The sequence below is a fragment of the Lepidothrix coronata genome, unplaced genomic scaffold (assembly GCF_001604755.1).
Source record: "Lepidothrix coronata isolate B3197 unplaced genomic scaffold, Lepidothrix_coronata-1.0 Scaffold98, whole genome shotgun sequence".
Classification (NCBI taxonomy): Eukaryota; Metazoa; Chordata; class Aves; order Passeriformes; family Pipridae; genus Lepidothrix; species Lepidothrix coronata.
Window position 1 is genome coordinate 2932039 of NW_016690278.1, and position 14985 is coordinate 2947023.

Here is a 14985-nt window from a genome sequence, read left to right on the forward strand (position 1 = left end):
ATTGAATTTCAGATTTTTTTTTTTTATAGTTTCTTTAGGGTAGAGATACGCTTGTAATTAGCCCCCTTGGTTTAACACTGACATTGTGGTCATGGTTACAGTTGCAGTAGGGTTTCCCAGTCCCAAGTTAGCTTTGGCTGTCTTTTTAGTTGTAGGTGTATTGCTTGAATTGCCTGAGAGGATTACTTTGTACAGGACAATGTCCTCTGTCAAAAGCTAAGGATAGGAATATGTGTGGTGTGGAATAAAACTCAGTGAACTTGCTTACCCTATGGAGTGTGACAGAGTCAAGAATAGAAGCTGGACTGCCTAAGTTCCAAGTCCAAATTTAACGCTTGAGGATACTCTTTTGTACTTTGTCTAACACCAGTGACTCAAGTGAGGAATCTGAAAGCAGAAAATGCATATATCTGTATTCTGGAACTAGGATTCCAGTTTCCTGCACATGTCTGCATGCTATGGCACATGCATTCATTTTAAAGACTGGACAATATGATGTCTGCTGCTCTCTGGGGAGAGGATGCTGCTCCATCTGAGCAGCATGACCCGGCTGGACCTTGGCACTTTCAAATATAATTTTTTTTAATTTCTCCACTGAGAAGAGGATTATCCCCTCCAGTGTGAAGGCTAAATAGAACTTAATTACCGTTAATAATAGAATGTTTAAAACTAAATTACCCATTTTTAAATCTTGTAAAATCAGTGGTTATTTTTGGTGCAGCACTGTTCTACAGTGTTAATGGCTTTTATAGTCTTAACATTTATTACACAGTGCTGCAATGGTACACATCAGTGGTGTTTTATTCAATTGGGTTTGTGCCAGTCCATAGGAGTGTTGCCATTGTTTCCCATAGAAACAAAACATAACAGTATAAATATGAATAGGAGAGGAGATGATTACAGAAGTGACTCACATTAACTTACAACTTTAAAAAGGGAAATTTTGGAACATGTAGAGGTTCTCTTACAACAAAATGATGCCAAACATACAATTTCAATGAAGACAAACGTGTAAAACTTCTTGTCCAGAGGGTGACTTCAAGTATATTCTACTTCACACCTGATTGCGACAAAATAAAATGAAGTAAAACAAAATAAAATTACAAATAATTTACAGAAGAATCTATTCTGTTTACTGTGGCAAACTAAAGTAAAATCCTCTGTTCTCAGTGTATCCAATATATCTTACCTGACTTGATGCTGTTTTTAAATATAAAATAGGTCAACATGAGGAATGATTCAGCGAAAAAGAATGAGCTTTTCATATTTGTCAGCAACATCCAATTATGTGGAGGTATATAAAGTATTATCACATTCTGAGATGGAGAAAAAGGCAAATGTAGTTATTAGAGGGGAAAAAATTCTGAACTAGATTTTTTTTTAAGGTTTTAGCCTTGTTCCAAAAATCTTGAAGAGCCTCTTGTGAAAATTGTGTTTCCCATGCCTTTGTGGATTATAGAAATGACCACCCTGGGAGCCTTTTGCCTTAAGTTAACTCAGTGTTCAAGTTACGAATTATGCTGGAGCCTGTCAGTCTCTTCAGGCATTAAAACACTGATATTAACTTCAGCTGATGTTAAATACACATGGTTTTGCCAAGCATTCCCTCTAGAAAGTGTTTCTGAGGCATGTTCCAATTGAAGTTCATGTACAGTAGGATCCACAAATATCTTTGCAATCAGAGTTAGGTGTTTTCACCTACTTGTTAAATTATCCAAGCAGGGAGTGAAAAGAGAACCAAATCACTACCGAACAGATTCCTTTTATATTGGTCTTTTTTCGTATATTTTGCAGCTCTTCGAGATGCTGGAAAACAGTCAATCAATAGTGACTGGAAGATAGAGCACTCTGGAACATTCAATATCGCTGGGACCACCGTCCATTATGTTCGGAGAGGCCTCTGGGAGAAAATATCAGCCAAAGGTCCCACAACATCACCTTTACATTTACTGGTATGAAAATTTGGGTTTTTTTCTTGATTCCTATCATATAACATGGTAATACTTTTTTTCAGGCTCCTGAAGATGATGAGATCTATGTAAGATATACCTGCTTTTGTGGTTATATATGCATGTACAAAATTAGGTATATATAAATATATATATATGTATATACATATATATATATGTCAGCAGGCTTGTAAACAATGCATTTAAATCCAAGAACAATCTTTACGTTGTTGAGGCAGGATTGAAGATCTCAGCATTCCTACAAATGCCATAGAAAGCCAATGTGCCAGTTAAGGAGAGAGATTCAAATTAAATCAGATGTTTTTAGTCCTGGCTGACTATACAGCATCACCACTTCAGAATTTCAGTCACCAAGTTCTCCATGAAGAAGTAGAGTCTTGATGCATTTCAGTGTAGGAGAGGAAAAGTTAATAGCCACCAGAAAGACGGAGAGATGATGAGAGAGTACTTCATAATTCAAATCCTTCAGATGCAAGACATTTTCTTGGTAAAGCAAAATATTTTTTCCCATTGGCTTGATTTGTATGCTCTCATTAATTTCTTCTACCCTTTCCAGTAGGAGGGTTGAAAAGCAGCAGAGCATTAAGTCATCCTACCGTGCTTTTCAAGATTATCTCCTCGCAGTTTGGAGTTTGTCTTCCATAGTGCCTGTGTACATGGAAGTTTTCCTTCTCTGTGTCTTGCAGGTGCTGCTCTTCCACGACCAGAGCTATGGTCTACACTATGAGTACACAATCCCACTGGATCCCCTTCCTGACAATCAGAGCTCTAAAGTACCGGAGCCTCTTTTCATGTGGACACATTCTACCTGGGAGGACTGTGATGCTGTATGTGGAGGAGGTAAAATATGAGAAAAACGTGCTAACACACAAACACACCCATATATTAAAAATGAGTATGTAAATACAATATGCATGTGTATACACAGTGCAAATGTGTGTATAAAATACGCATCTATGTGTATATACCTTGTGTATACATATTTAAGACTGATGATCAGTGTTATATATTTAATAGTAATATCCCTAATAGTAATTACAGATGTTAATTTAGTAGTAACATTAAAATATATAATTTTAATATTAAATATTAAACTAATATTTAATATACCATTTATATATTAATAGTGTATAATATATATATTTAATAGTAACATTGGCTTGTGTGACACCACACAATGTGGATGTACGTCAGTCTCATGCCTTCTGTTTGTATTAAAAATCCGTGATAAGTGTAGGAAAAGTTTCAAACTAAATAAAGTAAGTAGCAAAAGATGGTAATGAAGGAACAAAATCTAGACCAGAAAGCAAATTCAGGACACAGTTTCCAAGAAGAAATACAAATGCAAGAGCTAGAACAAGAATAGAAAGTTCATACACATTCCACTCTGTATTTGGAACTATTGAAGATAAATGATCTGTAAGAGACATTTCAAACCACAGAAAAGCTGAATCCCAGGTTCAGATCAAATATGTACAGTTAGTAACATGAGTTGAGGATGATCCAGAAACATATGGAACAAATATTTCAACAGCAGATATTAGTATGCTGATGTGATATTTTTCCTATGTTTATTAACCATAAAAAATGTGATTTTGGAAGAACAAAGTATGATTGTGAAAACAAATATTGGAACATGAACAGTACTGATGTAACAAAAGTCTTCAAAACTGCTGTCTAGAAGATGTTATTCAAACAGATAACTGCACTGAAAAAACACTTCAGAAATTTTTTTTAATGAATGCAACTTACAGTGAAGTGTTCATACCTTGTGCAAATTAGCCAGACTATGAACACTCTATTGATTTTTGATACCTGTCTTTCCTGCTTACAACCTTGACAGTTGTGATTGCTCTGATCAGCAGTTCTGAGAACTGCTGTGCACCTTGTGATTGAATAGGAAGGCCTGGAAACGCTTCACTTTCTCGTAGCAGCAGCATAAGGAACACACTGTTCTAGCTCCTTTGACTCTGTGAACAATCCTGGTGTCATGAAAGATTGCTGTAGTTTCCATAAACATGGTTTTTGTGGTTTGGTAAGAAAGCTTCTTCCTTAGAATGTATTTTGTACATGGTGCTAGTAGCATCCTCTGATTCTTAATAGTGCATTCCTATTCACTTGTGAATTCATGCTTTTTACAGTTTCCTGAAGTATTTTTAGAATAATTTTAATGCTACCACAGTCCGTCATTAGTGCCTCAAATATTTCTAAATTTACCTCTCATCTGCAGAAGCCTTAAAATGCAGTATGTTGGTAATTTATTCTACATTAAGGCTTAAATAAATATTTAAATGTTTTAATGTGATGTTTATCATATTTTTCTGTTGTAACTGGCCTTCATTTTATGTTATTGTGAAAAATAGCTGAGCTAATACAAAGTTCCATAAAAGGTATTTTTACTGCAAATGTTCCGAAATACAAGCAAAAGATTTTTCTTACTTTAGACAAAACTATTTTAAATGTTCTTTCAGTTCTTGGCTTAAATATCAAGCAATAATGAAATTAAAATGATGCAGCTTGTACCCTATCTAAATATTTGTGATTCAAATTTAATATCAATATTTTGATTAATCTGAATAACTAATTATTATCAAGAGTTTTTCTTAAATGCTCAAAGTGTTTGTCAGGATGAAACTATTGATGAAGCTCTGTGGTTTTGTGTGTGTTTATATATGTAACTGGTCTGTGACCTCATGTGTTGAAGAAAAGTTTCTTGGTGTGGGAGAGAATACGAATACACAGATGTATATATAAATGCAGAAAGAACTGTCAAACATTTCAAACGCTGTGATATGATAGATTAGTTGAATGTGCTCTCACATACACAAGCGCCGTCTAAAATGTCAGCTGTGGTCACGCACATAATGTGCATTTATAACTTAAGTGCTCCATCCACGGACTCATTTTTGACTTCTGGTGAACGTGCGTGCTTAAGTCTGCCCTGCTCGTGCACGCATCCTCTTTGTCAGTGAACTTCCAGACAGAGTGTTAAAAAGTAACTGTAGGAAAAAATGGGTATGAGCCTAAGTTGTACTTACTGAAATCTCCAGTTCAGGGATTGCTAGTTTTTGAAAAATTAGTTTCCAGTCTAATCACAAGTTGCTGCTTGTGGTAGGTATCACATTGAATTCTTATTTTTAATTCGTACATTTTCAAGAGATGCCAGGATCTGGTCATCCATCCGGGCAAGGATTCTGTACACAGCATGCACTGGGTCTCTGCAGGCAGTATCCAGATTCCTGAATGATTACCCTACAGATCAGGTCATCTGTCTTCTTCAGTTCATGGGAAATAGTGCAAGCTACTGAAAGTTGTATATTGTGATTCCCTTTATCTGGGTGCCAGCCACAACTTGTCATTCCTTTCCTCATTTTATATAGTAATTAACAAGCATTCCTTTCTTTGTAGTTTTTCTGCAAGCTTTGCTCAGTGCTGAGGTTTCAGTAGTTGGGAAGGAAAATTATTCCAGTAAGACTAAGGGTTTGGCCTATGACTAGTTACAGGAATAAAGCAGCAAAACTCTGTTGACAGTGGTACGCAAAGACTGGATTAGGAAATCAGTGTTCCATACAGACTGCAATATCCCTCTTAGGCTCGCTGCTACCTTTGAAATTCTAATACCAGTTTTGCAGTTCTTTTACCCAAACTGTACATGAGATAGCTATATCTGTGTCCTTCCTTTAACCACGTTACATCTTCCTGGTTTCCTCTTTATTCTACCTGCTTCATTTTTTACTAGGTGAAAGAAAGACAACAGTCTCTTGCACAAAGATTATGAACAAGAATATCAGTCTTGTGGACAACAAGAAGTGCAAATATTTAACAAAGCCTGAACCACAGATCCGCAAGTGCAATGAACAGCCATGCCAGACCAGGTAATAATGATTTGGTTAAATTAAACTATAATATCTCGATGTAAAAATCATAGAGTTGACTGCCTCTGGCAATGAATATGCTGTAAATTCATGCATCCAAAATGTTATAATGCAAAATATAGGGAAAACAGAAACACTGGCTGTAGTTTCCCCTTAGTTTTAATGAAAGAGTGCCCTTGCCTAAATCAATTCTTATTCAATAAAGCAGTTCATTTCCTCAGGAAGTGTTCTCACAAGCTGATCTGTGCTGCAAAATTGAAATTTAAATGCTCCTTATATAAAGATGTATATGGGATTTAATCCCATGTTTTTAATTAATGATATATTTTAGTGGGTTTTTTTCTTTCAATCAAGGCTTCTCCTCTGGTGGTGAATGGTGCTGTATCCAGTTGGTAGCCGGTCACTGATGTTGTCCCCCAGGGATCAGTGTTGGGCCCAGTCCTGTTTAATATCTTTATTGATTATTTAGATGAGGGGATTGAGTCCATCATCAGCAAATTTGCAGATGACACTAAGCTGGGGGGGAGTGTCAATCAGCTGGAAGGCAGGAGGGCTCTGCAGAGAGACCTGGACAAGCTGGATCCATGGGATGATTCCAAGGGGATGAGGTTCAACAAGGCCAAGTGCCAGGTCCTGCACTCTGGTCACAACAACCCCCTGCACTCCCACGGGCTGGGGACAGAGTGGCTGGAGAGCAGCCAGGCTGGAAGGGAGCTGGGAGTGGGGATGGACAGGAAGCTGAACAGGAGCCAGAGTGTGCCCAGGTGGCCAAGAGGGCCAATGGATCCTGGCCTGGCTCAGGAACAGTGTGGCCAACAGGAGCAGGGAAGTGATTCTTGCCCTGGACTCAGCGCTGGTGAGGCCACCCCTGGAGTGCTGTGTCCAGTTCTGGGCCCTCAGCTCAGGAAGGACATGGAGGGGCTGGAGCAGGTCCAGAGAAGAGCGACAAGGTTGGGGAAGGGACTCAAGCACAGGTCCTATGAGGAGAGGCTGAGGGAGCTGGGGTTGTTTAGCCTGGAGAAGAGGAGGCTCAGGGGAGACCTCATCCCTCTCTACAACTCCCTGACAGGAGGTTGTAGCCAGGTGAGGGTTGGTCCCTTCTCCCAGGCAACCATCAGCAAGACAAGAGGGCACGATCTTAAACTCTGCCAGTGGAGGTTTAAGTTGGATATTAGGAAGAAATTCTTTGTAGAGACGGTAATCAGACATTGGAATGGGCTGCCCAGGGAAGTGGTGTATTCACCATCCCTGGAGGTTTTTAAGATGAGACTGGATGTGGCATCAGTGCCATGGTCTGGTAACCACGGCAGTGTTGGATCACGGGTTGGACTTGATGATCTCGGAGGTCCTTTCCAACCTGGCTGATTCTACAATTCTATGATTCTTTAAAAGCTCTCTATAAACTCTAGGTACACTAAAGAGTAAATAAATAAATAAATAAATAAACCCCTTATAATCATGTTTTCTACATTTATGCAACTTGACATATAGAAAGCCTTCCCTTCACTCCTCTCTTCCGTCTTCACTCCTCTCTTCCGTCTCCCTCTGTACGTGGATCGATGGGCTGAACTAGACTGACGGCTGAATGTTGGAAGAAGCAGGAGGCAGCTGCAGTGTGCACTCACCACCCACTTGGTGTCCCTGCAGCTGAACTGGCAGCCTGCTCCTTGCACTGACTGGCCAGTGACCCATTTCAGAGTTTGCCATCCAGGTTCCATATAGTAGCTAAGTTATGGCCAAGGAGATCCTCAGGTATCATGTGGAATTGTTTTAAGTGTCTGCCACCTTTCAAGGGAGGGGGGAACAGCTAACAGTAGCTGACTAGCATCCCCAAGAGCAAGCACTGAGATCAGTCTACTGAAGTCATCTGGAAGACAGGTAGAGACTATTTTTAAACAAAACAATGCAAAGTAAATAAAATGCAAACATTGTTGAAGAAAGTATGTAAAGTGAACTGGAAGGCATAGCTTTCTTGGAAAGGATAAAGTACTGAAATTGATAAAATGCAAGGTATGATACATTTTAAGTAGGACAAAAGCACTGACATTTGAACTTCCCCAGACTAGGGGATTACAGTTTGGAGGGATTATTTATGTTTATGCATATTTAGGCAGATTTTATTTTATTAACATCTCTGTGCACTTATTGTATAGAAATTGAATAGTCTGATCTTTTTCTGAGGCATTGTCAACTATCAGTTTTCAACATTGTGTGCTTTTCCAGCTTATTAAATGAAATTGCTTAAATATTGCTAATTGATACTCAGAGATGCTGTGCTGAGAAATGTATTCTTGATGATCCAATTTTTAATACAGTGTAAGTGATCATTACAAAATAAAAATTGTGAGCTTTCAACAGTGTAACTAAAGCATATGCTTGCATAACTACTTATTTGTTATTGGCACTTGAAGAAGTATCTTAAACTATTGCATTATCTTGACAGGCTGTGGTTTGTAAATTATGTATCTGGACTGATAACAAAAAACCCCCTTAGTTAAGTGTTTTATTTTCTTGCTACAAATGCATGACAGAAGGTTGAAACACATTTGTTAAATCTCAGTTTCCAAAAAACTCTCCTTGCAAGCTAAGTCTCCTGGAATACACTCGTGTACTACATCAGGGCAGAGCTGTTTGATTTTTAAGGGCACATGGCCATAGTCTGGATCTACAGAACATCTGGGGAAAATTATGTTCTAGAATGATTGCTCTCCAAATATGTGGGCTCTGCCAAACTGCATCAGCCTTCTTTGCTGCTGTGATTTAAACCATGCACCCTGAGTTAGGCCTGACCCTAAAGAACGTGAAGAATTCTGAGCTTTTATACTTTCTCCAGAGCAATGAGCTTTTCACACTGGAGTGATTCTTTCTTGCAACGGAGAATTTTCAAGGAATGTTGGACTTTACATGCACGGCATGCACTTGACATAGATGGTCATACAGACAGAGAATAACAGGCAGGCAGATCAGTGATTTGTCATCTTTAAAATGTACGTGTGTTTCGGAACTTTTTATATTGGAATAAATTAGAGGAAAGTACTTCGAAAACATAGGGACATGGGTTGGGGAATGAGATAATATTAGCGTTAACACCATATTTAATGTAAAATATGTTAGATTATATCCATTAGCAAAGGGAAATTTAAGGGCAGCTGAAAATTTGGAAGTATGTCTTGGGTGTGTGCACTGGTAAGCAAGACAGTAAGATAATGTGGTGGTATTTTCCCCTTCCTGTTTTCTTGATTCTACATTGCCTGTATTTCTTTGCAGGTGGATGATGACAGAATGGACACCATGTTCAAGGACATGTGGAAAAGGGACCCAGAACAGACAAGTAGCCTGCACACAGCAGCTCAGGAATGGAACCCTGATCAGAGCTAGAGAGAGGGATTGTCTTGGGCCAAAGCCTGCTTCTGCACAGCGCTGTGAAGGCCAGGATTGCATGACTGTGTGGGAGGCGGGAGTCTGGTCCGAGGTGCTGCATTTATTTATACAAATAGTCCATGGTGGTTATTTGTGTCTTAATATTTTCTGGGAATAATATTTTTTCAGCATCAAGTGGCACAGCTCAGCCTAATGATTTTCACGGTCCTCATGCAATGATTTGGCAAAGGGTTCAGGGACTAGGAAAACCAGCTGTGTAGAACTACTACATTTTACCTAGTCAATGTTCTGGAACAGTTTCTTTTGGCCAGTTTTGAAGCACGTATAATCAAGTATGTCCTGACTCTGGAAGTGGGTAACTGGGGGCAAATAGAATTAAGGCATCACTTATCAGCTACAAGACATTGAATTCAGAGTGGGAACATCTCTGGTGTACTTTTGTACCAAGGGATGTTGATGTCATTCTGCCTCATAGAGGCTTAGAGGGAAGCTGCTGGTAAAGAAAGGCGTTTCCTTCCCTTCTCACCTCTTTTTCCAAGATAACAGCAGTAGGCTAAAGGGCTTGTAAATAACACAATTTCACATATGTTGCATCCTGAAGGATTGCTGTAGAATGCATTTATTGTTCAACAAAACATTATTAAGATTTTTAATGTGCTTGTCCATCTGGCTTTCTTCATCTTCATTTTCTTCTTCACCTTTGTTTTCTTCTTCTAAAATTCTATACTACTTCTAAAAGTAACTGACCACAGAGGAAGAAAGGTGTTGTTACCACTGCCATCTGGACAAGATAAAGGGGTTATTTGGAACTTCTGCCTTCACTGGAAGATTAGAGGCAACTCTGATTGCCCCCCATATTAGAAGCTGTGCTATGAATCCGTCCCTGATCAAAATACAAGTAGCAGTTTCTGAATGTGGGTGCAGTCCCTTCTTTGGACTGCTCTACTCAGCAGCCCCACTTGATCCCCAAGCAAGAAAGAGCTAGGAAATAGGGAATGTTTTGAAGGATGAAAAGCAGCTAATAAGGTAGAGAAGCAAATAGCAGCAGCTCCTGGTTTGGTACACAGAAGTTTATAAGGCAAGGGCTGTTTGTGAGAAGAGTGGCATTCAATTACAGAGGTGAGAAAAAGAGACACACGGATTGTTTGGTCCATTTGTTTTACTTCAGAGATGAGAAATGGTTGAGCATGTTTTTGTTGGAAGCAAAAAATATATTTTGAAGAGTGAGGTATTTCCCATGGCCCATTCCTACTATCACCATCACATAGGAAGCTAGCCATTACTGCTTCCTGCAGTAATCAGCTTGGCAAAGGAGAGTTTTGAACTGCAAGCAGCGGGATGATCAAAAGCAGTGATAATTTTTGGAGAAGGAAATGGCATAATTTTTGGCAGTGTAAGTGGGAATGGTGGAAAAAACCATAGATTAGGACCTCTTGTGCAACTTGAGGAGAATTTTCACATGCTGTCTATACAGTGACTTTGAATTTTGAAGTTCAGTCTGGATTCTTGCACAGTTTTAGAATATTTACTTTTCCATTTTAACTTTTTTTCCCTCCCCTCAAAAAATTCTGTTAGATACTAGCAGAGCTTTTCTGAAGTACCTTCATATCTTATTCTTATGAACACTATTTTGACTTTCTTTCATTGTATTTCCTTTCTTTATAGAAAAGAATATATTATATTGCCAAATATTTTTAGTATAACATTTTGCATTCACTTAATCATAAATTTTTAGATGTTTCCATATTCAAAAGCTTATTTTTTTCCATAAGCAAATCGTTTTTTTATCTAATTATATAATTTTAGCTGAAAATGAAACAATTATCATAATGCCTCATAAGGAATTATCGCTCGGTTTTTAGTTTTTAACAAATCTGGTGTCGATGCAATTGAGGGTTGGAAGTCAGGAAATCACTGAAGCCATGAAATACTTATGTTGGCCTGGCAGAGGTCACTAGATGGGGATAAAGAAAGGGAGTAAGTCCTGAAAAACATCTTTTTCCAACAGTGCTCTGTAAAGTGTGGTAGGGGAGTACGGCATCGAACTGTGAGATGCACCAACCCACGCAAGAAATGTGTTTTGTCCACAAGACCTAAAGAAGCAGAGGACTGTGAGGACTACTCTAAATGCTACGTCTGGAGAATGGGAGACTGGTCTAAGGTGAGTAATCCTCGATAGTAGTGCCCCATAGCACAATATATTTTGCAAGTTGAGTTCTTTGTAATAATTGCTTTTATCGGAAGTGTACAAGTCTCCCAAGCTGAGGGAACAAAAGGAACAAACCCAACCCAGAACTGGTAGTCACAGTGAGGCCACAGTACAAATAAAAATCAGAAATATGAAGAAGGTGAAGTGAGATGAATATTCAATATAATAATGCAGATCTGGTATAAATTTTTTGTTGTTTTCGGCAGGCAGGCAAACAACTCCAGAAACTGCAACTTACTCCAACCTTACAGTTTGCATATTTCATTACTTTGTGTTTGCATATTTTATTTATGTTTCCAATAAGCTACACCCTCCAGCCTTTTGAGGAAGCACCTTTAGCCTATTAAATTTCCACAGAGACCATTTAACGTCTAGGAAGCATCTATTACTGTCTATTCTGGAAACCTGACATAACTGTCAGTACATTATTTCCTTGGCATGGGTTTTGATTTTAGTGAGATCCATAAGCATAGGCCAGATTTTAACAAATGATATTGGTTGGATCTGTGATCAAGTGTATTATTGGACTGGTACCTTGAACATCTGATGCAGGTTTGAATATCCCAAACATGCTGAAATTCTGAAATTTAACCTTGTCAAGATTTTCTCTTGCTGTATCACAGACCACACTTAAGCAGAAAGATTGTAATCTCTTTCTGTTTTTCCTTTGCTTCTTTTCATAACTTTGCACACAACACTTTTACTTTTAGCACCTAAAATTATTGCAGAGTTTTTCTAACTTGCTTGTATGGAGAAGTATTTAATGTATTTTTAGTTGTCTTTCATGTGCTGTAGGAGCTGGAAAGAAGGACTAAAGCCAGCAGTGTATGACTAGCCAGCCTTCCAAGAATTAGCTGCAAGTACTCTGTGAGTAACCAGCTACTTCAAAAGCACATAGAATAACCATTCATTTTTTAAGCAACAGAAGCAACTAACAGCTACTTACAGTAGCAGTGTTACTTTTACACAAAGATACATTCAGCAATAAAGTTTAGTATTTGCATTTCTATATCTCATAACTGCAGTTAAAACCCTGCACATTTAGCACTAGCACCAGTAGGAAGTAAACCATGGAGAAATGACCATCTGCTTTCTTAATTGAAGCAGTCATTCAAACTGGGGTTGCTGAGGCAATACGGGGATGCTCAGACAGTTACACTGTGTTCCCAGTGCCCTCTGGAGAAAAGAAGAACTTTAGTCTCTAATTCAGTACTTTTCACAAACATCCATGTCATAGATGAATGTACAAGAACTTGCGTCTTCCTGTTCAATATTTACTGACAGTCTTGTATTTTCTGTTTTCCTCCTGTGGTCAAAGTTGCAACCCTATCACCTAAATTGTGCTTTAAACTTCAAAATTAGGACATGAGGAAATATTTCATATGGAATTAACAAAATCTTTTTAATAGTTAACGTACAGTCTGACTGTGACTTGTGCAGCAGAGATTTTCCAAGACTTAAACCAAAAAATAGACACTTTAATTTCTCAACAGTCACAAGTTCAATTTAAAATACACTTGGATTTCCCTTTTTTTTTTTTTTTCTGTTACTCTTCTGTTCCATTGCAAGAGTACATAGCAACATGAAGTCATGGCATACATGTTAATATGTCTGCAATGGGGGAAACCAATGGAAAGCTCAGATAAATGTTAATCTTTGCTCACTGTTTGTTTCTAACCCAGAGGTTCAGTGCAGCCTTCTGTGTTCACTGTTTTTACTCTTTAGGATTGCTCTTGACGTTGACAGAAGGCTGTTCCTTTGAGCAGAGCCAAGTTCCCCCAAGCTAATGCCAAGACTTGGCTTGAAAAATTTAAATGACCCTTCTCACACATTGAAACAAGACACTTAATGTGATCCTTTTTGGATTTGCTGCTTCCTTTGAACTCCTAAAGCGTAATTTTAAATGGAGCTTAAATTGTTCTATTACTGAAAAGATAACGTAATTAATAATCATAGTAGTGCCATAACAGAATTAATTTGTTTTAGAGGTATAGTCACATAGAGATCAAATAGTTCTTGCGCTCTATGTTTTAACAATAATACCAGGATCAAAGAAAATTTGATCAAAATTCCAAGCTCCAATAGGTCAATAAATACATTAATCCTTCTAAAACTCAGTGTAAAAGAAATCAGTGTAACCTGGCCTGTACACAGCATTAAAATCTGTAATGTTTTTTAAGTCAGGAAGGTGGGTCAATACACTGAATATCACTATTCTTAACATCAGTTGGGCTCTGTGCTCACCCTCATGTGGAATATGGGTATGATGAGAAAGCAAAGAATAAAAGCTCAAACTGAGCTTTTAATACTATTTCAGTAATATTACCAGTTACATTGTATTTTCCCAGTGAACGCTGTTCTTGGAATACCCCGCTTAACAATGTGAGATTTACCTTCAAATGGGGAATGCTCATAGCTCACAGCTATTCCAGCACCAGTTAGGGTGAGGTGTTATTAGCAGCAGTGTCCTTTACTAAGCTGCCCTCTGACTGCCCATTTCAAAGCCATATGAGGAGAGGGTCACACTCAGAGGAATTCATCACCTGAGGATAAACAAGTAGGCAGGGAAGAGGTGAAATGAAATGCACATGAATTGCATGTTTGTACATCTACCTGGCTTAGTAGAGATCACATAATTGTAGAAGTCATCCTCCAAAAAAGACTTATATATCAACAGCGTAGGATGCTCAAAGGTCATCTCCAGGGTACTTTATGTAGGAAGCTGTGTATATTTTTTTTGTTCTATTATCTAGACTCTTCAGAACATTGCTGGAATAAATGCAGCATGAGAGGCAGGATGAATTTCGGAGCAGAGAATAATTTGGAGAGTGGGTTTTGAAAATAATAATTAAAAACTTAATTTTGATATGCTATTATCCCAGAAACTTTTGGAGATACTCAGCAAGGGATAACAGGATCAAAAGACTGGAAAAAGAAGTAGACTGTAGGAGCAGCCATTTGTAGAGATGAAAAAATATTAAGTATGTGTTCATAGTTGACCAGAGAAGATAATGTGGCATAAGTTGTAAAAAGACTGGAAAGAGCACCCATTCTGTAGAAACTAAAGAAGGAGCAGTGGCAGAATTTCTAAATAGTATCTACATGTTAGGCCAGAGATGCAAGCAAGTCAAACACGACATCTGGAATAGTGGTCCCAATAGCTGAGATGGAATTCACTTTGTCTATAACCTGAACAAGCAAAAATGTGAAACAAAGGTTCATCTGTTACATTTTTTTCTACTGAGTCTGAAAGGGCATCTGAAGCAACTGCTTGGTTTTTACACCAATGAGTCCCAGAATTCATGGCCTATTCTGAACTATTTATTTCAGAAAATATATGCAGTGCTCCCTAGAAAATGTGTGTGTGTACAGAGAAGTCAAGTCTCCAACTGTTGCAGGGAGAGAGTCACTGAGAGATTTGCTAATTGAGTGGTACAGAAAGCAGACGTCAGTGATGAAGATTATCTTCTGTCCCAATCAAAGAACGTGTGAAAATGGAGAGAAGAAAAAAAACCCAAAAACAAACTTCTTTTTTACTCACCTATTCAAG

General features: G+C 38.2%; 1 protein-coding gene across 1 annotated transcript in view; it reads left to right on the forward strand.

Moving 5' to 3' along the window:
* ADAMTS19 (ADAM metallopeptidase with thrombospondin type 1 motif 19) overlaps window positions 1-14985 on the forward strand; it is a 138224-nt gene that overhangs the window by 107283 nt on the left and 15956 nt on the right. The window contains exons 17-21 of the mRNA XM_017822451.1: window positions 1795-1952; window positions 2657-2810; window positions 5710-5845; window positions 9113-9317; window positions 11235-11387. Coding sequence (XP_017677940.1) covers window positions 1795-1952; window positions 2657-2810; window positions 5710-5845; window positions 9113-9317; window positions 11235-11387 — 806 coding nt within the window. The remainder of the gene's footprint in view (window positions 1-1794; window positions 1953-2656; window positions 2811-5709; window positions 5846-9112; window positions 9318-11234; window positions 11388-14985) is intronic.